The sequence below is a fragment of the Anoplopoma fimbria genome, chromosome 7 (assembly GCF_027596085.1).
Source record: "Anoplopoma fimbria isolate UVic2021 breed Golden Eagle Sablefish chromosome 7, Afim_UVic_2022, whole genome shotgun sequence".
NCBI lineage: Eukaryota > Metazoa > Chordata > Actinopteri > Perciformes > Anoplopomatidae > Anoplopoma > Anoplopoma fimbria.
This window is the reverse complement of record NC_072455.1, coordinates 18,596,007-18,623,212: the sequence shown is the minus strand read 5'-3', so window position 1 is coordinate 18,623,212 and position 27,206 is coordinate 18,596,007. Positions and strand designations below refer to the sequence as shown.

The window sequence follows — 27,206 nt, the reverse complement described above, 5'->3', positions numbered from 1 at the left end:
ATCTGGTTAAATAATTACAACATATGTTTAGAGTTTTACATAAAACATTTATTTTTACCTTTACCACAGTTTTGTTGGTATTTCTTGGTACTTCTCAGCTAACATATACACCCATGAAAACAATTCAGTGATAAATAATTTTTTAAATAAAACAAAATGAAATATGGCCAATCATTTTGGCAATGCTGATGTTAATTGGTTTAGTTGTTTTGGGTCAAAGCCAGCAAAAATGAGTAAGAAATAAAGTAGGAAAAGTATAATCGCCATCGATTAAAACTTGTCTACCAGTTTACTCAATGTGGATGTTCTGTTTTCTTCTTCACTCTGCAGGTATACCTATACGCTGTGTCCATTCAATCAAGTCACACAAAAGAGCAACGCAGGAACAGAGGTCTCATTAGGGTAAGTACCTCAGTCATTTCTTCTTTAGTCTTAATAAGGAAAATCCAAAACGGTGACAAATGTCCCTATCTCAGAGACAATGGTCCTTATATATTACAAGTGCAATATCTAATATGACGTACACTTTATTCAAAGAGCTTTACAACATTGTGTGCTGTGACATTTAGAGTCTATAGCAGAACACATTCACAAGGTTAAGGCTTTTTCAAGAACCGCTTCAGGAATCCGACAATAGTTGTCAGACGATACATTTTAATTTTCTGTTTCTTATACTAATTAGATAAATTCGCTTTTATTTCATGAATGGACCTGAAACAAATACCACCACTGCACTCCTTTAATCATTGTTGCAGTGCTCATACGAAGTTACCACAATTTTTGCTATTGATTTTTTAAAATTGTTATTCAATCTCTGTTAGGCTTCATATGACCTTTAATCAATTGCTAACAGATCTCTATTATAGTTTTAATACCTTTTGATCAATGACAAGCAGGGGGCAGGTTTCATGTACTGCTGGGGTTTTATTTCCTCAGCCTCAAAGGATTTTAATTTCATTTTAAGGATTATACTTTGGCCTTTTACCATCCCCCTGGGATTTGCTTTGTTGAATGCTCGACATTGGTGTGTATCAAAATGCCTACGTGCTATGAAAGATGCAACTCTGTCCCCATAGAAAATTACTTTTGGATGTAACAAAATGTTCGTTTTTTTCATTCTTCCTTACCCAATAGGGTCAGTCTACTGATCAGCAAACAATCCGCAAAAACACTACCTAGTATAAAGTATAACTTTCTTGGTCGAAAATATTTTCTACCAACTGAACTTGTAACAATGGCTGTCGTTTAGCTGCTGAGTTTTGCTTATTATCACATAACAGTTTTAATATCTCTGTCAAATAAATCACGAAAAAGTATACACATCAGTCCAAGTTTTTCTCATCTTTGAATTTTAGAAACTATGGGATAATTATGGGATGTCACCCCGCTGTCCATTTCCGCTCTCTCTATAGCCTTAACCGTCAGTGATCTGACACTTTTATTGGATGCAATTAAAGAAACCATTCCATCAACATTGAAACCTCTCTGGAAAAAGCAGGAGGACTCAATTGCAATGCTGTTTTGGCACATACTTATCTTGCAAACAGACAATGTAAAGGCACAAAAGACCACAGAAAACAACGTGTCGAAGCATTTGTTCTTTGAGATGTGATGCCATTACGTTTTACATATATTTTTTTTAGGATATTTGTGAGACCTTAAAGATAATTAATTAGCAATTATCCCTTTCTGCACATGTAGTTTTGCTTTCAGATGGCAAATTAATTGGAATCTAAAGCAGGGCTGTGTTGTTTTTGCACCGCCACCTCCCACACTACCCACTCACTTTTGGAGCGGAAAGTGCAATGCTTCACCATGTTTTTAGCGCAGGAAAGAGGAAGAACAGAATGCTAACTGAGTAATGTGACCCCAGCTCTTCTGTCTGCCTGTCACTCATGATGGTATAGAAGGGCATAAGGACCAAACAGAACCAGTGGTCAAACACATCTCCAACTCATGTGAATTGGTCACTCCGTTTGGAACAAAATCGCTGCCAAACAGAACTTGAGGGAATGATTTCAAGTATATAAACTGTATATGTTTTGCAAATGAAATGTTTTAGATAGGATTGATTAGATAGGCCAGAATTCAACATGATGAGATGGCCATGTTGAGGATAAATAAAAAATAGAACATCCTTCTAGCCTCTCTAAGGAAAGGATCCTTAGAGAGGCTAGAAGGATGTTCTATTTTTTATTTATCCTCAACACAATAATGGAAGAATAATGCCATTTGTGTTTGATCACATGCAAACAAAAACACCTCATTGGTATTTTCTGGGTGTAAGCCAGCAGTGCAGCACTATATGATGTACTACACTGTTTCCAGAGAGTGTGTGTAGTGAAGGTATATGTGAAATGGTTTTGGGGGAGAAGGGGGAGGGGAGGTACATGAATCATAGCTTGCATGCTGGGAATAAAGTTCATTTTTTTATCCAGACAGACCATCAGTCAGTCCTCGCAGGATATGGCTGGGCCTCCTGATATCAATCTGCATGGAGGCATCCTCCTTTTCCCCAGAGGGGGTGAGGGGGGCGCTTTGATTTAAACGGCAGCATTTATCACACCTGCTCCAGCATTCTAAAGGACAACCATGGGAGAAGGGAGAGGGGAGAGAGAAGCAGCATTAACACGTGTGGCCTGTCAATGAAAGTGTGGAGCTGAAGCTGTTACTGCTGTGGCGGTGACGTCGCTAACGCTCCCTTGTACCAATTCGGCTAATTCGGTTTAGTTAGGTGACGTTTCTGCACGATTAAATGAGTGGGGTTGCTGCTGAATTGTGATTACGGCTCTTGGCCAGCGATCAGTTTGTGAAGTGTGTCGAGGCTCATAAACGTTACAATTGTTCCCTTAGCCCTAACCTTCCTTCATGCTTGGTTTTGCAGCATAGATGGCGTTAGACCATTAACTTTACAAATGTTCTTAAGAAACAATAAATCAGCCTGGGAACACTTCCTTTTGTAACTGCTTGCTCTTATATTGTGGCCACACACATAGTCATAAAGATTTCATAAGGCGCAGCAGTCATACTGTATGCTCCCAATTATCTGTAAATGTAGATATTATACAACTCATATTCACTGCCTGAATTGCAATGTTCCAGTTTTCCATTTGGCTTTTTCTGCATTTTGGTCTCAGCAGCTCCACCGATTCCTGAAATGGCTATTGAAACAATAACATCAGCTCTGATAATGATAATAGAGTAGAAGAAAATGCTTGCATTGCGACAAACACCATCCCACTGTGACAGCGTCGTCCATCTTCATAATGTCCCCTCCAACCCCCTCCCTTCCCAAGGCGGACATGGTGGGTACAATCACCAAAACACAGGTTTACTAAATGCAGTCCACCTGAAAAGACAAATATATACACTCGTATGTATATCAGTGACTTGCAGAAGCACACATGGCGTGTTCTGTTTGTTATCGTCTTGTGTTTCTATGAGCTTATATAACATAGCATTGACTTAACTCTTTGTTTGAGGAAGAAACAACACACATACTGTACATGCAAACAAAACATTGATCTCCCTTTGAAACTGGCCTGTCGCATTCATTTCCCACAAGCCTCCGTCGTATTGATGTGTTTCTCTGCAACATCTCCATTGGAGTGTTTGCGCTAATAGTGATCGTAAAAAATGTGTTGAAGCTCATAATGTTTGTTTTGGATATAGTTGGAGAGGGTCTGCTTGAGACCACTGATCCTTTTGCTATTGAAGATTTGTTGAGTTCAAAGTTCAAATTATTTTATTTATTTTCCCCCAATGCCTTAATACACAATGTTGTGGTTTACAAGTAATGCATTTGCCATTCAGACAGCATCTTTCCAGCCGGGTTGCACATATGTATGTTGCCTTGAAAAAGACTAAAACACTATTACGTCATCTAAATTGATGAAGGCATATGCTCAAATATCTCAGAAAATCCAATCAAACTCAGTTAAATCAAACCTATTGTCCCAATTAGATTACTCTATTTGTGTGAAAGCGTACAACATAGTCAGTGTGTGAACGTAAATATTTATTCTTTAATGATTTCTCTTCAAACTGTTATGTTCATTTTACAATTTTTAAATTACCTGAAAACATGCTATAGAGTGATATAAATGTTGATATTTTGTTTTGAAACGAACTCTATCGTGACAGAAGATTTGGTTAACTGTTATTCACTTCTTGCTTAGAGTAGAATATAAATAGTACTCATTTGTGTTATTTAACACTGATGAGAGTTACAACCAAGTGGTAAGCATAGCTCACCATTAAGACTGAGAGGAGGAGGAAACGGTCCCCCCTGCTCTTTAAAAAATCCACCTACTAGCATCTCAGAAGCTAATTTATGAGTTGTATCTCATATGATTAATCCGTAAAGGAGGAGTTGTGCCACAAGACTTCCAGTCTTTATTCTAATCTTATCTCAGATAACACCCTCCTGTTCTGTTCTATACTTGATCGTCCCATCTACTTACAAGAAAATAGTGTAGCTTGTATACCAAGATGTTTAGCTATTCTGTAAAAGGACTTATAGTTGATACACTGCAAAAAAAAAAAAAAATTTACTCACTTTTAGTACTCTTTAAACTCCAATTTTTTTGTCCTTGCTGCCTACATTTTTTTAAATTCTGCTTTACACTTGCCAATTGAAACGTTGCACAGCTTAAAAGAAAGCATAGTCCACTCCATGTGCGTAATTACAGAGGACATGGTGTCTACACCCTCCAAAAGTGTCAAAACTGAAGAAGAATGAAAAATCTGCATGTAACGTGTCTGTGATAACATGATAGAATGAAGAAACATATTTATTCGTCATTTATTTTGACGCCCGCAACCTGTCCTTAATAGTCCAAGAATATGTGCCAGGAGCTGAAGTGCTTTGTCATGCAACCTACAGCTCATTGGTTGTTTTGGTAATTAAGGCTGCTCATGCGTCAGAAGTCTGGGTCGAAAAAATAAAGACTTTAATATAACAGCGAACAAGAGCAGCATTAAACATAGGGCCAGAAAAAGAAAATGGAGGCAAAACAAAGTGACAGCCTTTTCATGTTTTCAAAAAAATTAAACAATAACACCATAATATAAACCTCAGGAACATAATTGGATGCAGGAACATTATTCCATTGTTGATGACAAAGGATAGAACAAAGTGAAATGTAGTTTGAAATTCTCATTGGCAACAAACACAGAATGTGCAGTCAACTAAAAACAAGAAACAGGTTTATGCTGCAGCTATGCAATCAAATATATATAACGTAAGTCTTCAAGTTAACAGTGATCACCCAATATATATGCTCATTTTAATTTCTCTGAAATGACTCTAATGGCTTAAATACAAGCAGAACCACAACTCACTATCAGTCGGATCCATTTAAGTTTTTAAAACACAAGTCCCCAGGAAGAACATCCAGTAATTATCTTAGCGTTCAAGTCATTTCCTGCTAACAACCACAACAACTATAGAAAACAACTCCCTTTTAAAGTACGCCCTCACAACAGCGCTTTCCCATAATAACCTTTCACCATGAGCATAAGTGCATTTGAAATATTTATGTTGGCCCTTTCAATGTTAGCTTAGGATAAACATATCAGCTGCAATGACATGGAACAGTCTGGACTCGGGCAATAACAAGAAGTGTGATATCATAAACCTTCAATCAGTATATTAAGCCAAATATGTAACATAAATATTATACTTTATTCTCCCATACAGGCCAATAGGGAAGCTGTAAGTAAACATTTTGATAAATAACAAAAAATGTGAATCAACCATCTTTGAAACAAGAAAAAAAGAAAAGAAAAATAGTAGATAGGACACTGGATGTAAGTTCATTTATATGAGTGCTAAAACACCTCAATGTTTTTGTGCTACACAAAACAAATAAATAAAGATGCAACATTTAAGTATAATAGCATCTCCATGCCAATATGAAGCATATTTTGCACTAGACAGAGGAAGTGAGATGATTTAAATGTAGCCGTGGACGAGGAAAGTATTAGTTTAAAGGTCATCAAATGAGTTTTTGTTTTGGGACTCCAGGGAAATCAGGTGGCTGCGATGTTGGGGTCACAAGGTCGGCGTGTGTCGCCCCGTAAAGTTGAAGGAGCTAGGACCTTCTATTGTGCTAGGGTCAAACTGTTCTGCGCTCGTCATCATCTAGAGAACACAGGGAGAGAGATTATGCAGGGCCTGGCGAGGAGCATGCTGTGTTTGGCAGTACGAGCTTGGATTACGCCCAACATCCAAAGTTGATAGGACAGACAAAACAGATACACTTACTTCTAGACACTGCTTGGCGTGTATGAATATACAAACCACAAAAGATTAGTGGATGACTTTAAACGGAAGAAGATTCATGACTCAGATTTTGAAGTTTTAAAACAAAATAAATATATCCTATGAAAGTTAGAAATGTTGTGTATGAATTTTATGTTGCAAGGGCTATAGAGGTAAGCACAGTGCTGCTGTGTGACCAAGTCATGGGGAGAAAAGAAAAAGGGTATTGTGAAACAAAGAAAGGCTATTAGTGTTGTCTGTTGCTCCTGCAGGTTCATATCGCTCAGTATTCAAACCCACAGGTCTCCCTTGAACTGCTTTATTGAACAGTAGATTTTCAAACAGAAAACAGTGGAGAAGTAAGGTAGCCTAGCAACATTGAAACCACAGTGAATGACTGTGTATGCCCACTGCAAAGGAGCCAGGCAGTTGAATTGATAGCACAGAGCAACCCCAGAGAGAGTGGGCTACACTGGCCACCAGGGAACGTACAAATAGGTTGGCTGTTTCTAACAGTGCACTGTAGACATACACATGCTGTTTTGTTTGAGCGACACATGCAGACATAGCATAACAACGTTTTCTCTCATCCACTGACAGGCTCACCTTAAAACAAGCGCTAGCAACCTTATATTATTTGGCCACTTTAGATTTTTTTTAGAGATTTTAATTTGTCCAAAGGGGCAACTTGTGGTACAGCAATACAAACAATAAACACAGAACAACAGAGATAATGACCGTTCCTGTAACCCTTCAAAAAAAAAAAAAAAAAAATAGAAAAACACCTCCTGAGTGTATGAAAGAAAAGAAATGCTGGCAGAAAGATTTGCGGCGATGTGAATGCCTCCAGGCTGTCAATGTCCTTTGAGGGGCCTTAGCATGAATCGCCCAGCTGATCACATTTACTGGGAAATGCCCAAGAAAGGAGATTCTACTCTATAGCCATGGTAATATGGAAATATGTTCATTTGATCAATAAGAGTCAATTTCTTATGAGAGCAGCTGAAAAGCTCATCGTATTTTTAAAAGTTTTAAAGGAATGAAGTTCTGATGTAGAATATATCATGTCCCTTCTCCTTTTCAAGATTAATTACTGTTCACTTGCAGTTTTCATGTATAAATAGGAGAAGAGCACTGTGGCTAATTATTTTGACAGGTTGCCATTTTATTTAGCAGCAATCGCAAGAGAGCTCTTAGATTTAACCAAGCAGGTTACAAATGAGCATAAAAAACTTGAATATGAGCCTGAGATTGAATCATGGAATGATACTCTTCAACACCTATTTAGAAAATATCCTCACGTAGGTGTGGCAGTTATTGGCTAAAAATACCATACAATCTGGCATTTTGACAGTATTGATATTTAAAAAAAAGAATTCAGCTTTTGCTAACTCTGTGTGATATGCGAGACATATGCTTAATTCCATATGGCCATGCCATTGTGAAAATATTTCTGTATAGGAATGATTAGATGAAAAAAAGAGAAGAGCCTTCTGTGTGTGCCCTCTTTACTTTAGTAGTACTTGCCTTCCTCACTTCTGTTTCTGTTCTCGTGCATTGAAGGGCTCCGCCGCCTTTTCAACTTGCTCAATTGCCCAAAAAGCGTCCAACTCCGCAAAAACTAGGGCCAGAGATGCTCAACGACGGCCCAACCTTGTGTCAGGGGCTTTCATTGCTAAGCTGGCAGGCCTATATGGATAGCCAAAATCAGATCGTCACTTCCATCCATATTCTAAGCTTTTACGACTAAAACATTTGATATTTAATTTGAAACCCATTACCGTCATGTCTGAACTAGTCGCAGCCCCTTGACCTACCCATGGATTGCCAACATTTTGTGAGCTGGTGACCTTTAACCCACAACAGTGTTAAAAGCTGCTAAATATATATATATATATATTGGATAAATAACTTTATTATCCCCCTTTTAATTATCATCCCAGTCCAAGAATAAGTTGTAGGACTCTATATCATGATGTTTGTGCACCATTTGTATGTTGGTGAATCAGAATCATTCTACATTGATAGGCGTGTGCCTGCTTCTCGCAATCGGCATACTGCCACGGCCCCATTTCTCTATAAAAGGAAATACGTTTGCCTTGAGTTCTCCATAGTGTTGTAAAGTCCAAAAGTGAAAATGTATTAGAAAAACATAGATCTTATCATTTCCAAAATTCCCAACATATTTTTCTATTGAGAAATATTCAGCTTCAACCTGTATTGTTTGGCATTTAGCTTTTCTAAAACATTTTCACCGCAGACCAAAAAATGTTTGCTCACCCGCTTGCCGGCACACATCAAATTTATATAACCACAGTAACATAATTTGCGATGCTGTCATAAATTTGACCACAAACAATCACAATTTTATTCAAAAGCCACAGTGGAAGCTTTGAAATATATATTTCAATTATGACAATTATTGATGCGGATGAAAGGGTGTCAATTTTATAATTATTCAATCCACCTGGCCAACAATATTTTTCAGTTTTATATTCTACCCTGCATTATCCCTGGGCTATTATTTTTGAAAATGATCGCTTGAAATAAAGTCTTTATTGATACATATTTTACATTTTCATATCCATGGTAGTTTTCATAGTACATAAACTTCATAAACGTTTATGTAAAAATGAGATGGTCAGTTTAACATAGTGCTAGTTTACTTATATTATAGACACTTTATCTCGCTATTCAGATTACATTTTTATTCAAACGTCATGTTGACAAAAAGCACTTCGCATTTTTATGCATATTCTTTTTTTTTTTATTGTAAATTGATCAATTGCTTTGTTTGTTGCTTTACTGTCAACTGGTTCCCCTTTTCCATTATGCCCGCTTAATAAATGGAGATATGCTCTCTTCCATTTGTTCATATTAATTGTTTAATTGTTTGATGGGCATTTGCATTTTCTTTATTTATTTTACCATTGTTTTTTTCATCTTATTTAAGCCATAATGATTTAACCTACAGAGTACTAAAGGTTCCACTGGGACAAGTGCATAATTATACATTTAAGTGTTCCACTTAATGCGCTCATTTTCAAGCTGTCAAGGTCATTCGCTGGAGTGCCATTAGTGAAGAGAGGGTCCCTCTTTACCTGGGAACATGGCAGCCGCTTAATGCCCAATACTCAATGCCCAAGAGGTGCATGCCTCAGTATACCAGTGTAGCCACTGACGGCCTGGCAGATACATTTATGCAACACACTCACTAATATAGTAAGAGTAATGCCTATATATGTGTTCCTGAGGTGTTTGTGCTTTATGGCCCATGAACCTAACAGCACCCACTTTATCCGGCAATCAAGGCGAAGTGGTAATGACTCGTGTGTCTGAGGAGAGGGTTAAAGTGGTAGGGAGTGGAGGATGGGGGGAAGATGACACTGTGAACCCCTGATGGCCTTTCTGCTGGGTAGCCATGGCAACATCTAGCCCAGTCGTTAATGAGGCACAAGTGAGCTGTTAACAGAATACTGATTTGGGTTTTTGACATGAGCCCTGATTCATATCTGTCAGTAGGTGTCGATGAAATATGCACCCTGAGTTTGTTTATAACCGCACATAAAATGACCTTGGTGTTCTGTTTATGCGGCGCATCCAAAACAAAATGTGCCATGGATGATACTTACTGATTTAGAGTAATTATGTTGAGCAACGTGCTATACATAAGAAAACTGGCCAAAATCCATCCACTTTGCTGTCTGCAATTTCAATAATTGACCTGTTCAAGATTTATTTACATCCTTCATCTTTGTATATCAGTCATATGAAGTGAAAGTAAAGCTCTGACTGAGCATGCATGTGCCCTTCATTAGTTCCTATGCGTATGAATTATTTATTAAGGTGCTGGGCACAATTGGTGGTTGGAAGGTGAGAGGAATATCATTGACTGGCACAGCAATGGCAGTGTCTGCGTTGATCTCAAAACGCTGCTCTTTGATGAGTGACCTTACACGAGTGGCAGAGGTTAGCGAATCTTGGCCCTGCCTGGGTGTGAGAGTGCTGCTTCAACGAGTCCAAATTGTTCTCTCTACCTGCCTGTGTGGCACCGCATGTCATGCTGTAAATGATTAGCGAATTAACAGCATAGTGAGGGTCTAACTTGCTGCTTCACACCGCTTGATAAAGCAGTAAAAAGCATAGCTGTGAGGTATAATTTATTGCAGTGGCAGCTAATGAGTGTATGCTACAGTGGGAAGGTGACGGTAATAAGCACAGACTTACCATCTTAAGACAGGTTAGGACTCAATATGAGGAGGTGGTTGTTTGAGAAGTATTTACAAGTAATCTGATGCTGAGTTGGCACATCAGATCGTTGACAGTTGCTTCAAGTGAATGGAGTTTATAAAAAGGACCCGGTTTGATGTTGACGTTCTCTTATAACATAAACCCATGGTAGATCACTCTAGAGCTGGGTATTATTAGAAATGTTTCAGTACCATACCTATAAACCTTTTTTTGATAACTGACATTGATGGATATAGACATGTCTTTAGCGATTCATTTCTCCATTTAATTTTTTTAAGATTTTATACTAAATTGTATAAAATCAAGATAAAATGGTCTGTGATGTTTCCCAGTTGCTGCTTGAAGGCATCAAGGAGGTGAAACTGCAATTTTAATGGTATTTTTGTGGACACCGGATGTGATTGAATCACAACTCCATCTGCTGTTCTGTTTGTCAATAGAAATCACACCTTAATGATTCAGATAGAAAATTAAATGAGATTGACTCCCTAATGTGTGCAATTAGGTGTGTCTGTGTTCTCCAGGGCCCTCTATCTCACCCTAAATGCAAAGCAAATGTATAGATAATATAATTTAGCTGAGTAGATATGCTGCTTTTACAAGTTTATCTGTGATGGAAGATGCCTTCTAGGGCATTAGAGGAGGCCAGCCGAAAATCAAATTAGAACCTGGATATCTGAAAATAAGATTCTCCAGGTTTTAAGCCTTAAAAGAAGCATGTGTTCAATATCATTCATCATTAATAATTAAAAGGAAGTCTGCATTTGTAGCCCTTCCCTTGTCTCCCTGTGGTCGGAAATGGAGCTAAGATACAATTTACCCTCTGCAGCCAGTGATAATCTATTTACGTACTTTAACCTTTTTCATTCATGTTAGTTTATTGAACAGCAATGTGTCTGCTTTCATTTTTTTAATCCTGAACATTTTAGCCCCATCTGAATAGTAGTAGTAGTTGGTTGGTAACCATGTTTTTGAGCAGGCAAACAGGATTTCTAACTGCCTCAAGCGCAAGTGGGCATCACCAGGGTGCATAACGCCAAAATGTTGATGCACCCTGGTGCCACGAAATTCAGCAATAAGACCCAATTGGATGTTTTTCAGAGGTGAAAATAATGAGCTATGCACTAGTATGGTGAAATGTAGAATGATCACCCGATATTAAGTGCAGGTAGAATATTACAGGGAATGATATGGCCACATCTCAGTGATAACTTGAGTCTAGTTGACGGTGCCCACGCTGCCACCTGGGGCACAGCAGGCCTGACAGAGTAAGGATGTAGATTAATGAAGGAATTTAACACAAACAAGGTACGGCAGACCCATTGACTGTATGAAAAAAAGGGCGTAGTCTCCGTTAAGTCACCAATTGATTTCTGAAGCTCAAAGTCGGTGGCTCCATCCATCTCCATCTTGGCAGTCACGGCACAGCCTAACTCTAAATATGGGCAAAGAGGGTTGTTACCAACATCTGGTGAAAATTTCATGTCAATAGCACCTTTAGAAATATATTTACTGAGAAAAATGGTGACGTGTTCAATACTTATTTTACCCGCTGTATATATTTCTGCTGTAATGTTGAGCATTTTAACATGGGGGTCAATGGGGATGGACTCACTTTTGGAGCCAGCCTCAAGTGGTCATTTAACAAACTGCAGTTTTTGGCACCTCTGCATTGGCTTCATTTGCTAGCTCTGGAGGTTGCCCCTTGGGCAGACCATGACGCATGAAGGTGATGTGAGAGGGATCACTGGTCAACTAGCAGCGAGAGCCCAGAGCACGTCACTTTCTCCGCTTGCCATGTCTGCTGGCCCTGACAGCAATCAATTTGAGAGCCTCCTGGTACTAACAGAGTGCTAAAACCCAATCAAACGGGCTGGAAGGAAAAGGCGAGACGCTCGGGCCCAGCCAGCTTCCACTTGTATGAGCACCTCACCTTTGACTGAACCCGTTCAGGCATCTTTAATAATCGGCAGAAGCGCAATATTTGAGGACCCGATGATAGTACGTTAAAAAAGGGTGCTTTTTGAAATCAAAGAACTCCATGTTGGCCCTCATCAAGGTTAAATGAGAATAAAATGGCTCTCAAAAAAAATGAACAACCAATTGAACAACAAACTACTGTAGAGAAAGGTTTATTTTATTCCTATTGCTTACATAGTGCTTCTCTATCTAAATGTATTATAATAAATATATTATATTACTAAGACCAATTATAGAACCAATAAAATTATCACAATAGGCCATGATATAAAGCAGATTAGCTTTTATAACAGCAACAACATAACTGAAAGAACAGATCAGATTTTGCTACTTTAATACCCTGTATTAATGTAGGCACATTGGTTAACAGGGTTGGTACTAGTAAGAGAAGCACTTTGGCAGATATAGAAAACAAACCGTTGAATTATTAGCTTTTGTTGCTCTTTATCGAGAATGATCAACAGCACATTGACAAGCCGTTTACGTAATGGCTTTCAGATCTTACGTTTTTAATTCTTGATGTATCTTGTATGCGTCAAGAAATTAATTTTGTGTTTGTTATCTGTTCTAATGATTTAGCATTGCAGACAGAAAGGCCTATGTAGGACAAGAGATCAGTCAAATCTTCAATCGACCATGCACCAAATGCAGAAAAGATTTTCCTCCCTAACAGGATTACAATGTTTTACAAAAATCAATACTTGGCAGCAGCATGACTTCAGTCAATGCCACCTAAAGAAAGCTTCTCAAGTTCAGCAAAAGATCAGAGGAAGTTAGCTGCTGTAACCATAATCAAATGGCTTGTGTCAGTACTGTGGGGCTGTGTTGTACAGTGTCCACTGGCACCCTGGTTTGCTTTGGTTTCAACTCCCCTTGAAATGTTTGGTGAGAATGTAATAAGCTAGCACTGGGCAGACACAGCCTCATTTGAGATGGGCTATACTGGCGTCTGTATTTCTCTTGTCCTTCCCTCGTGTGGTATTGCAGACAGAATTAACTCTGACAAAATGCTAATTAATATTTCCCCTCCATTGTTGAAAAGGAGAGGGGACGCATGAGCACTGGTGCCAGGATCCAAAGGAGGGCAATGCCAGCTTTTTATGTTTGTTGTGAGGAACTGATTTTCAATAAGCCAACTTGGTGGTGTTTTAAATATGATTTTTCTGTGCTCAGTTTGTCCATTTTTTTAAACTATTTTTTTTTTTATAAAAGGGTAGGAACTTACTTATTTTTGTTTGGCTTGCCTAATAGACTGAAACTTTCCACATGCACTTTATGAAAATATTAAATTGACCTTTTTTATTTCAGGAGGTGGGGGATGTGGGCAGGAACACCAAAGAACCAGTACAGTCAGATGGTGTATGAGAATGGAGAACCCTGCTGGCAAGGAGGTTCACGCAGTACTACAGTAAGTACTACATGTATTTCACAAAAAAAAACAATACATACCGATTCAGTCAATCAGTAAAAGATATTCAGTCCTCATGGCCTACTCGGCAGCCTGGCAAAAAGATGTTTTGCTCAAAGCCAAGTGATAGAAGCTGACTTGCCTCCCCCCCCCCTCTGTCAGTCTACATTGGTTTTATGGTTGATGTTGCATTCTCCTGCAGCTTTCTCTTTCTCTATTTTAACAGTATTGACTCATCTTTCAGGCACTTTTATGAGATCTGTTTACATTTTTGTGTGAGAATTTGCTCGATTGAAAATGCAGCACATTTAATTATCTTATTTTCTGGGCCTGGCCCCCTCTTCAAATCGAAGCCCAATAAATGTCGTTTGCAAATGTATGTACTCATATTAACCAGGGGCCCCCTTTGAAAAGACTGAATTGCTTTGATACGACTCCCTAGCCGAGTGCAGTTGGCATAAATGAAGTCTCGTCAGAAGTCAACGCTCATTATATTTGAAATGCTGAATCTCGTCTTTGGGTAGTGCTCTCACTGTCTGCACCTCCACTTCTCTAGGTATACTTGAGTCGTGGGACCATTAACATATTCTTTCAGTGGTAGATATTGAGGTAAACCAAATTCAAGCAGCATGCAGTGTATCTTAGAAGTCTGCGGAGAAGAGTGAACTCAGCTGTTTAAACTAATAATCAAATTCAAAGTGCTGGATTGTCACTGTTACATGTGAGCAGTAGGTTTAGCTACTGTACAGCCAGATCAAAACTTGCCTCTCCCATTGTTTAAAGGAGAATTCCAGTTTATCAACATATATGTCCGATTTTTGTAGACTTTACCCTTTTATGTCTTGGTAATGATTATATTGTACCAAGATCTGAGAATGGGACAACACTGTTAGAAGAGACTGTTAGTCAGTCAGAAGAGAAAACAAAGGGGTACAGACAAAACTGTCTGTTGTAAACATAAAACACAGTTTAAAGAGTAACTTAATCTGCATTACTTGCTGTAATGTGCACACAAAGTTTTCTTGTGCAATGAAAGATTAGTGGGGACATTTGTGTTACACTCATTTTGTGGTTCAGGCTTTCTGATTTAAATGAGGAGTCTCAAAGTCCAAGCTAAAAATAACCCTGATGACATCTAGGTAGAAAACACTTTGTCTGAGCGAGCGCAAACACTCACCTATTATCTCTGTGCAACAAGTTATTAAGTGACGTAAGAAAAACTTTTTTTTGTTAATCCAAGTACGGGACAAAACCAGATCACCATTTGTACCAGCCTTAAACTTTAGTACAATAATACCTGTCAAGTTCCCATCGCTCTCCCTCCTCAGGTGCTTGTGTTTGCCAGAGGGATTGTCTGTTCAGGGTGCTGTATGATGTGAGGGGTTGCTATGGAAACCCCCTAAAAGCAAAAATAAGTTGCTTTTCCTTGCTATTACAGTCATGGCAGTGGTAATCACCGTTCACACAAGGGGAAAATGATGAAACTCCTCATGTACAGTGAGATCATTTTATTTAACAACGGACCTGATTATGTTTGAATCAACTACTCCACTACTGCAGTTTTTTTTTTTTTTTTTTTTTTTTTGCATAATTCTGCCATTTGAGGTGAATCCCATTCCTTCACAAAAGTTTGAAATTGCTTAGAAAAATCACTAAAACAAGAGGTAGGACAGCGTCTTCAATCAGCCTCCATTGGGAGATAATACTGGCATGGCTCTTGACTCAGGCTAACAACGGCTCCTCTCCCTGCACCACCACAACTTTTCTTCTTTGTGATTTTCTAGGTCACATTGACATGCGGAACAGAGACAGCCTTGCGATCGGTGAAGGAGCCCAGCAAATGCCAGTACATCATGGACTTTCAGACTCCTGTGGCCTGTCAGCCGGTGCTGAAGCAGCGGGGCATACACAGTGAACTGTGACCCCTTCCCTTACTGGCCTGGTCTAGATTAATTTAGCCCCCCTTGGCTAGCCTGCGGTGACAGCCTGGGGTCCTGAGGGTCCCCTCTGACATCTGTGTTGTCAGAACATATATTCTTCCAAAGAAGTCTTGCTAAGGTCAGAATCAGATTTTCAGTAATGCTGCACCTAGACCACTTAAGTTTTCATGAATTGTTACACTGTTGTTGCTTTATATTGTCACTTGTTTGAGTACAGCATTAATGAATGACTTAGTGGACACAATCATTCTTCCCAATGCACTATATTCCTTATATGGGTTTACACTTAAGGCCTTACAATTAATACGATTAACATGTTAATAATTGAATAAATAAAGTGAAACTAGTTCAATTACAAGCCCAAATGACATGCCACTAATTTTACTTAAAGCCAGAGCTTGAGTTAGATTCACATAGAACCCCATTGTTATCCAAAAACGATTAAAAACACATCAATGAGCCACACTGTTGCATAGGTTGAGACTTTCCTTCATAATGATAAAGATGAGCAATGAAGTTTATTTTGAGTCAATCCGCCATACACTGCCATTCTGCTGTAAATATTCACTCTAGAGCCAAATGTGTATTAACCAACAGCTGAAAGTAGTCCCTAACAAATGCACTTTTTTTTTCTCGTTTGAGTAACCACAGTGCACAGCTGTTTTACGGAATTATTCAGCCTTTTAAAAAAAAACCTAACTATGTATTTGTGACAAGTTATTACAGAGATTTTATCATCAGCCGCGGGCCGAGCACCACAAACAGGGTAAAGAAGTTAAGTATTCAGAGACAAAGTAACACATTGTTTGCTTTGGTCTTTTCAAGATGTTCAAGGTGTTTTCTTTTCTTGTAGACAAAGGGAAAAATACAGAAAGTGAACACTGTTTTATTATACACATTATATTTCAGTATATTTACACTAAAGACTCAGCAACATTAGAATGTGTAACGTTGAATGAATAAAGTGACATTGCTACTACTGTAACTGCTGTATCAAAAAACTGATTATTCATAAGCACAAATAAAACTACTTCATACTTTAATATAACCTCACCAACTGTACTGTTACCTTGTTATATCATTTCCTAAACAATCACACTGTAAAACATTTTCAAATGGTTTGAATATTAAGTATAGACCTACATATTTCTACGCACTAATGTACAGTCTCACAACACTTTCACAATGTAGACCCACTTTCAACTACTATTAGTGATGCATGTTGTACTGAATGTAATGTATCTTGATTCCACAAGATTCTGCCAGCATTAGCAGTCTGCTTCTTACTCTGCATGCTATTTATGATGTTACGTAACAGATTGTGTGTGTTTTGCAGCCTGGCTCATTAAGAGGGAGCTAAATCAGCTGTCAGGAATAGGCTACCTGATATATTCCTACCCTGCTGGGGCAGCTGGGTGGCTGTTTGCCTGTTAGCAATGCAATAGCCTCAGGCCTTGTAGCTTAGGGGCTGCCGTTTTTTTATTTATCTGGCTTCAGCTCCCATCCACATTCTCTTTTTTAATGGGGAATCTTACTATTTGCTTTCACCTTTGGTTTTTAGGACAATTGTCAGGTTTGTATAAGGTGTCAACCAAGTCAGACAAAGGACATTCTTGAAAATACTTATTAAACTAAACTTGCATACAATACTCAGTTACTTTTTTTTTGCTGCAGTGATATGACTTAATAACTTGAGTGGAACAAGATGTGTTAACACAACAACTCACACCGCAATCACCCTGCTTATCAAATAAAAACACTTCAGCTAAACTGGCTTGACAAAAACAGTATTTCTAAGGATATGATACATTTTCATTCCCCACCCTCTCAAAGAAAGATAATATCACTGTATATTTTAATCTTCCTCTTTTAATGTTTCAGATATGCAACAGATGCCAAAGCTGATGTCAGCATAACAAACACTGAGCCTTCACAGGCTCCTAACTCCACCACAGCTGGGAATACTGCCAATCACTAAGATAGTGTTAAGAGCAGCACTCAGTCTAACATTGCAGAAGGCATTATTGGCATCTGGAGAAAACTTTATATTGCATCATTGCCATATGGTGTCATGTAATTGTGTCTCGTAAAGATCTTTTCCTTGGATAAAACCAGCTCTCACAAAGGACCAGATTTGCCAATCTGCAGGGTATTAACAGCTCCTAACTTTACTGAATGATCATCATGTGGTAAATGACTTTGTTCCATAGCCCACACAGCATAGGTAGGATCCCATTGGGATATTGCAATTTAAATGGGCAGTTATGTGAAAAGAATAAAGACATGTTAGTTTTACTAGGACTTTACTGGGACTGGCCATCGTTGTTTAGCGACGTATCAAAAAAAGGAAACGAGGGAGTTGTGGGAAGATTTCAATTTGAAAACTGAGTACACACAAACACACTGTCACATACTTACACACCTCTATTCAGTACATTTGCACATGAAGGGGCAGGGATGGAAAGTCTTTCCAGTTGCGCGTGGGCGTATTTGTGTGTTGACTCCAAATTGCTAAAAGGGCCCAGAGGCTTTATATTGCATTAAATCTCTGACTCAGCTTTGTAGAAACTAGTTCAGGGTACCTGTTATCTGTAGTGGGAGACAGCAAGGCCTTTTCCTGACTGACTGGTTGACTGACGCCCACCACAACCCAGCACCACTTTCACTCTTTTTGGAGATTGTTTTAAGCTCCCTCTTTTGAAGAAAGGCCAGTTACACCTCCAGGGCTGAGAGGGAAGAAAGGGCCTTTGCGTTGAGTCGGCATGCGACAGTCTCATCCATCTCCCTCTAAACTTATTCCAATCTATTCAGTCACGATCATGACGCTTCACAGTCACACTCTAGCCCACATCTTTTCTCCAAACACCATTTAAAGTTGCTAGGGTGGTGAAAATACAGTAGGCTGAAGATGTATATACTATACATCTTCAGCCCACACTATTTCAAAATGAAATGCTGTGGTGGTGTCATTTAACAGAACTGGCCGAAGAAAGGTATCAAACAAAGTACTTTCTTGGTTGGTCTTGCTATCCCTTTGAAGTCTACTGGTATTGGTATACATTTAATAAATAAAGATACTAAGCCCTATAATGACGAATTATACCAAACATTTTTTCTACATACTAGACTATGACTTTTTGACATACAATACTGTGCTTTTCTTTTAGATTTATCGAAAATAATGTACTATGGCCTTTTTTCTGACGTTTTACGACATATGACTTTTTCGACATAAGTAAAAAGGAGTAAAGACTGGGCTAAAAACATCAGGCCGAAGAACACAGAGATTATATGATTAATAAGAGGTTGTAGTAATCTCAAAGAGCTTATTTATGTATAGTGAATTAATATGATTTAGTAAATATGTGATTGTAATGATTATTTTGATAACAAAAAGCACTGAAGAAATAACTGTTGAGGTGTCCTAATGACCTGCTATGTACAAGAGTGAAGTAATCCAGTTCCTATTTGACCAAATAAGTAATATCCTTTCAGGGGAATGAATTTGTATGTTAAATCAAAATGAATGATATCATGAGTAACTAGGTGAGAATAGTGTGGAAAGAGGGATGGCTCATGGACAATAAAAAGAGAAGCTTGAAGCACCGAGTTGGGATTCGGCTTGGGACACCGTCTGGCACTCGGCTGAGGATATCGTCCGGGACAAGCATCAGAGGACTTTGTCTCTGCTCACGTCAAAGAGCACACCGATCGCGAGCAGGAATAGGCTGACAGAGATTCTCAATCCATCCTAAATATCCTGCAATAAAAAAAATTGTCTGCAATTTAAAGTATTAAGTCTTGAGAATTCATTGAGAAACAGGTGAAAAGCACTGGTAGTACAAAAGTTAGGTATTGTTTGTATGCCTGACAGGCATACAAGGCTTATTCCGAGCCATCAAAGCCTATCCTGGCACCTACCAAATAGCCATATGTGTAAAGAAGCCATAGTATAGTATGTGTATAGTATGTCGTCATAAAATTCACAAAAACGTCATAGTATAGTATGTCGAAAAGTCATAATATAGTATGTGGAAAAAAGCCATAGTATAGTGAAAAATTCGAAAAATTCACAAAAACGTCATAGAATAGTATGTCAAAGTAAAAGTCATAGTATAGTATGTCGAAAAGTCATAATGTAGTATGTGTAAGAAAGCCATAGTAAATGCCATAGTATAATGTCGTCAAAAAATTCACAAAAACGTCATAATATAGTATGTGGAAAAAAGCCATAGTATAGTATGTCAAAATCATCATAGTATAGTTTGTCGAAAAATTCACAAAAGTAATTATAGTTTGTCGAAAAATTCACAAAAAAGTCATAGTATAGTATGTCGAAAAGTCATAATATAGTATGTGGAAAAAACAAAAACGTCATAGTATAGTATCAAAAGTATGTCGAGTAAAGTCATAATATAGATTGTCGAAAAGTCATAGTATAGATTGTCGAAAAAGTCACAAAAAAGTTCATAGACCAGGAAGCAGAAGCAGAGTCGCAGTCTTTCACACTTCTCTGCGCTTCCTTTGGAGCAGTTACCCACCCAGTTACCCACCCAAAACCCTATAGAGACTGTGTCTGCCCCACGGCCACTTCAATTATTTAAAGTCAACAGAAGAGGAGTTATACAAAATAACTTAATAAAAGTTAAGGCAACCGATGCAACAGTGCATCAAAACAGGACAATTAAATGTGGACTCTTAAATATTAGATCTCTGTCATCTAAGGGTGTACTTGTAAATGATTTAATATCAGATAATCATATTGATTCATTTTGTCTTACTGAAACCTGGCTGTGTCATGAAGAGTACGTTAGCCTTAATGAATCAACTCCTCCAAGTTATATTAATACTCATATTCCTCGAGGCACAGGCCGAGGAGGTGGAGTAGCAGCTATCTTTGACTCAAGCCTATTAATAAACCCTAAACCTAAATTAAATTACAACTCATTTGAAAGCCTTGTTCTTAGTCTTTCAAACCCGAGCGGGAAAGCATTAAAGTCAATTTTATTTGTTATAGTGTATCGTGCACCAGGTGCGTATTCTGAATTCAGAATTCTCAGAGTTTTTATCTAGTTTAGTCCTTAAGACAGATAAAGTTATTATTGTAGGGGATTTTAATATTCATGTGGATGTGTATAATGATAGCCTTAGTACTGCGTTTAGTTCATTATTAGATTCTATTGGCTTCTGTCAGTGTGTACATAAACCGACTCACTGTTTTAACCCTCGACCTTGTTCTGGTATATGGTATTGAAATAGAAAATGTAATTGTCTCTCAACAGAACTCTCTTTTATCGGACCATTATCTAATAACCTTTGAATTTGTACGCCATTAGGCAAAAGTTTCTACACTAGATGTCTATCTGATAATGCTGTAGCTAAATTTAAAGAAGCGATTTCTTCAGGGTTTTATTCAGTACCATTGCTCAATATAACAGAGGACTCCTACGCTAGCTTTAGTCCGTCTCAGATTGACCATCTTGTTGATAGTGCTGCATGCTCACTGCGAATGACACTAGACTCTATAGCTCTTCTAAAAAAAGAAGCTAATAAAAGAAAGGAGGTTTGCTCCATGGTATAATCCTCAAACCCGCGATTTAAAGCAAATATCGCGAAAACTTGAAAGGATATGGCGTTCCACCAATGTGGATGAAGCGCGGTTAGTCTGGCGAGACAGTCTTAAAATATATAAGAAGGCACTCCGTAATGCTAGAGCAGCCTATTATTCAGCATTAATAGAGAAAAATAAGAACAACCCTAGGGTTCTCTTCAGCACTGTAGCCAGGCTGACAGAGAGTCACAGCTCTGTTGAGCCGTGTATTCCTATAAACCTCAGTAGTAGTGACTTCATGAACTTCTTTAATGATAAGATTCTAACTATTAGAGAAAAAATGTATAATCTACTGCCCTCAACCAGTACCGATCGATCCACAGCTGTAGAACCTGAAATATATTTAGATGGCTTTTCTCCCATCGACCTTCAACAATTGACTTTAACTATTTCTAAGTCTAAACCTTCCACCTGTCTCTTAAACCTGATTCCGACTAGGCTGCTTAAGGAAGTTTTACCTTTAATTAGCAATTCTTTATTAGAAATGATCAATCTGTCTTTACTAACGGGCCATGTACCACAGGCCTTCAAACTAGCTGTAATTAAACCTCTTCTTAAGAAACCTACTCTTGATCCAGAGGTGTTGGCTAACTATAGACCTATATCTAACCTTCCGTTCCTCTCCAAGATCCTTGAGAAAGCAGTAGCAAATCAGCTCTGTGACTTTATGCATAACAATAGTTTATTTGAGGATTTTCAGTCAGGATTTAGAGTGAATCATAGCACAGAGACGGCACTGGTGAAAATTACCAATGACCTTCTAATAGCTTCAGACAAAGGACTTGTCTCTGTACTTGTATTGCTAGACCTTAGTGCTGCATTTGATACCATTGATCACCAAATCCTATTACAGAGATTGGAGCATCTAATAGGCATTAAAGGAACCGCACTTAGCTGGTTTAAGTCGTATTTATCAGACCGATCTCAGTTTGTATATGTAAACAATGAAAGCTCGATGAAAACCAGGGTTAGTCACGGAGTTCCACAGGGGTCTGTTCTTGGACCTATTTTATTTACCTTATATATGCTTCCCTTGGGGAATATTATCAGAAAACACTCAGTAAACTTTCATTGTTATGCAGATGATACCCAGTTATATCTATCAATTAAGCCAGACGAAACTAACCAGTTCTCTAAACTTCAAGCATGTCTTATGGACATAAAAACCTGGATGACCTGTAACTTCTTAATGTTAAACTCTGAAGAAACAGAAGTTATCCTACTAGGCCCAGATCACCTTCGAAATCAATTATCTAACGATATAGTTTCTCTAGATGGCATTGCTCTAGCATCCAGCACTACCGTTAAGAACCTTGGAGTTATCTTTGACCAGGATCTGTCTTTTAACTCTTATATAAAACAGATCTCAAGGACATCCTTTTTTCATTTACGTAACATTGCGAAAATCAGGCAAATCCTGTCTCAAAGCGATGCAGAAAAACTAGTTCATGCATTTGTTACCTCTAGACTAGATTACTGTAACTCCTTATTATCAGGCTGCTCTAATAGGTCTCTTAGATCTTTACAGTTGATCCAGAATGCTGCAGCACGTGTTCTAACAAAAACTAAGAAAAGAGATCATATTACTCCAGTATTAGCTTCTCTCTGTTAAATCAAGAATAGAATTTAAAATTCTTTTCTATTTGGACTGTCATCGTGCCACCTACTGAGGCCCTGCTGACACCCACTACTACTACCACTATCATTATCAGTCACATTACTATTATTATTGCCTGTACTATTACGCTTATTGACTTGCTTCTACCCTGGAGTCTTTGTGCTTTCTCGCTTCGCAGGCTTCTATAAATCGTGGCTGTACCTGGACCGTGGTCGTGCATCCTGCTACGGCCCTGCTGACACCGACTGCTACCACCATTATTATTACTAGTCACATTACTATTACTATTACCTGTACCATTAAGCATTTTAGCTTTACTTCCACCCTGAAGCCCTTTTGCTTTCTCGCTCTGCAGGTTTCCATGAATCGTTGTGGTACCTGGACCGTAGTCGTGCCTCCTGCTGTGAGCCGACTGACACCCACTGCTACTTCGATTATTATTATTAATCACATTACTATCCCTATTTTCATAACTATAATTCTACTGTAATAATTGCTGCTGTTATTATAAGTAGTCTTATTATATGAATCATTTATGTCATATACATTGAATGTGTTGTATCTCTGTTATGCTGTTCATTCTGTACACATGACATCTATTGCATTCTGTCCATCCTGGGAGAAGGATCCCTCCTCTGTCGTTCTCCCAGAGGTTTCTTCTTTTTTCTCCCTGTTAAAGGTTTTTTTTAGGGGAGCTTTTCCTGTGCCGATGTGAGGGAAGGACAGAGGATGTCGCATGTGTACAGATTGTAAAGCCCTCTGAGGCAAATTTGTAATTTGTGATTCTGGGCTATACAAAATAAACTGAATTGAATTGAATTGAATAGTATAGATTGTCGAAAAAGTCACAAAAACGTCATAGTATGGTATGTCGAAAAGTCATAATATACTATGTGGAAAAAAGCCATAGTATAGTATGTCAAAATCATCAAAGTATAGTTTGTCGAAAAATTCACAAAAACGTCATAGTATAGTATGTCGATAAAGTCATAGTATAGATTGTCGAAAAATTCACAAAAACGTCATAGTATAGTATGTCGAAAAAGTCATAATATAGTATGTGGAAAAAAGCCATAGTATAGTATGTCAAAAATCGTCATAGTATAGTTTGTCGAAAAATTCACAAAAAGTCATAGTATAGTATGTGGAAAAAGCCATAGTATGTCATAGTATAGTTTGTCGAAAAATTCACAAAAACGTCATAGTATAGTTTGTCGAAAAATTCACAAAAACGTCATAGTATAGTATGTCGAAAAGTCATAATATAGTATGTGGAAAAAAGCCATAGTATAGTATGTCAAAAACGTCATAGTATAGTATGTCGAAAAAACTATACTATTACTCTTTTTAACATATTAAACTAGTACTTTTTTCTGACTTTTATACATATAAAAATTCACAATATAGATTGTCCAACATCTTTACATTGTATATAAGTATGTATGTATTTCATCATACATCAGAGGGAATTAGGGAGGATTCTATTGGTCTCCAGTAGAGAGTGCAGGTGTAGAGGTGTTGTAGTTCAATACTGAACTATACAGGTAGAGGGTGACAGACAAAAAGACCGACAATAGTAACAAAAGCAAAGAACACCTATTAAGTTTGTATTCTGGAAGTTGGACCTATGTATCATGCCATACCTTCTCTCGTTATCTCGCTTTTTCTACACTGTCCTTTGTAATAATCGCTGAGAGACTGAAAACTAGCTGAGGTATTAACTCGGAATCTACGCTAAGTCAAAACATTGGTAGATATACTGTAGGACAGCATAAGTTTCAGTAAGAGAGCGAGCTGACACCAAACAAGAATGAAGAAGAGTAAGAGAATTAAAGCTGCAGATGAAAAAATACTTATATTGACTGGAGGATGGAAAGAAAAGCGTGAGGAATGGTACACAGAAAGACAAATAAACAGCAACAAACATAAGTGGAGCCTGGGATGAAGCTTGAGGGAAAAGCTTGCTTTGAGAGGAGGAGAAAGACCAGCTGAATGGGGGAGGAGAGAAAGGACGATAGAGGGAAGGTATAAGCAGCAATGCCTATCTAGTGTCGGGTAAATGTTTATGTGTTTGTGCTCTCACATCGGCGAGCCAGGCTCAACACTTCCCCTGTGGAGTGGATGAGTGTAGTCGTGTCACGGTTGGAGGCTGTAAGGCCGAGCTGCGATAGCATGTGGATATCGAGGGCCTCCTGCAGTTGGCTTCTCCCATTTCAGTAGAAGAGGCTATTGGAGAGAAGGTACAGGGTCTGTTATTTTTTTGTTAGTTCCCATAAATAACATAGAATAACCATAACATACAGGGCATATTCAATTAAGAATAATTACTAACACTGCTAAAAAGGTGAGTCATATCATATTTAATGTCAGCTGTAGCTAGTAATCAGCACTTTGATATTTGAGCTTTTTTAAGTGCAGGTGCATTGCTTATAAAAGTAACTGTTAAGTGGTTTCAAATGTCAAGGGGAGAAATCAATTATACCACTTCTGATACGTGTGCGAAAGTTTTGTTAGTTTTGAGCCCCCTTGGCACCACAAACGTGATTAAATTTATTGTTAATTATAATTATTATTATTCCTTCAATAAGTCCTCGCCGACCGAGGACAAAAAAAGCACTATTGGAGAATTCGTAAATGCAGAAAACAAAGACAACAGCTCTCCGGCACAGCACAAGATGGCAAAGCTGATGCTGACTCTCAGCCAGACGATACATCGAGTTTAACAAATGTTTTGGAAGAGATATGGGACTTTTGCAAAGACACAAAACATCAGTTTTTCGCTCCGAGCTGTCAAATGTTATCCAAAAAATAGCGGATGCAGACGAATTGAAAGGGTGGAAGATCAAGTTCAAAACCTGGAACAGGTGGATCAACAAGAAAACTAATTACTAGACCAAGAAGGGAGATCCCGACGGGAGAACACATATAATGTTCCTGAAGGAGCGTCTATGGTGGAGTTGGTGGAAAAGTAAATACGGGACACGCTGGGGATCCTCTCAACTACGTACCTAGACACTGAGATAGCCCCCAAACCTACCGGGGACAGAGAAGCAAGTCACGTTCAATTATAATCAGATTGGATCAATACAAAACCAAAGAAAATATTGTGCACAAGGCATGTAGAAAGAAAAGAGTGCTTTTGAAAGAGAGACAAATATATTTTGATCAAGATTGTCATCTAAAATAAAGAAAGAACAAGCACATGTGGCATATTTGTAGGAAACCAATTTAAATGACACTGAGCATGAAAAAAATTATGAGAATGGGCTTGACTAATGTGTTCTACTAATCATATTTGTCAAGACATCGGATTGGAGTTGCTATTGTTATCTTAAGCAAACTAAATTTAGAAAATGTATTTCAAATGGCAGAAATATTAAAGTTAGGGGGACTATAGATTGGAATTCAGTTACTCTATTTAATATATATATATTCACCCCCAGGAAGTGGTACAGTCTTTTTTCAAGAAAATCACCAATAATCACCAAAAAATACTTCATACTAAATAGTAAAATAATTGTATGTAAATTCATGTCTGTCAAATATTAAAACACATTACACCCTTATATAAAAACAAAATGTGAGATGGAGGGAAGAATAACTATATCTGAGGAAGAATGGACAAGTTTCAATGGAAGTGTCCCTGCTCGCAGACATGCAGAGTTCTGGTGAAAAAAATTGATTTCCTCAAACCCTCTCAGAAAAGCCACTATGATAGAAACCCTTCTGTTTGCTGGATAGGATTTTGGAAACCAAATTGCAAACCATTACCATATTTTTGGGGATTGCCCAAAAAGACTTAGGAGAGGGATACACACTGCCCTACAAAACACTTTTAAAGGTGAAATACCCCAAGAAACTAAGGTGATGCATCTTGGATATTTACATAACAAATTGCCAAAAAGAGAAAAATAGTTAATAGATGTACTTCTGGTGGCTGGTAAAAATACTCTTACCAGGAAATGGTTGTCACAAGAGAGTCCCACTGGATGGTCATCACAATAACAGCATCTGTCCACCACAAATTGGAACATTTGTCATATTGCGAAAAATTTGTTACATATGTAACACCCCATAGACCTGATTTTATTTTCACAAATTGATGAATGTTCCTTTGAGAAAAGAACACTCCT

The 27,206-nt window shown here is 38.1% G+C and overlaps 1 protein-coding gene across 3 annotated transcripts in view; it reads left to right on the top strand.

Moving 5' to 3' along the window:
- The window catches only part of LOC129093422 (glucosidase 2 subunit beta-like), a 103,880-nt gene extending 86,447 nt beyond the window's left edge, over window positions 1-17,433 (top strand). For all 3 annotated transcript variants that reach the window (XM_054601437.1, XM_054601436.1, XM_054601438.1), the window contains 3 exons: window positions 331-402; window positions 13,805-13,904; window positions 15,689-17,433. In XM_054601437.1, the coding sequence (XP_054457412.1) occupies window positions 331-402; window positions 13,805-13,904; window positions 15,689-15,826 (310 nt within the window). In that variant the 3' untranslated portion in view covers window positions 15,827-17,433. The remainder of the gene's footprint in view (window positions 1-330; window positions 403-13,804; window positions 13,905-15,688) is intronic.
- The last annotated feature ends 9,773 nt before the right edge of the window (window positions 17,434-27,206 follow it).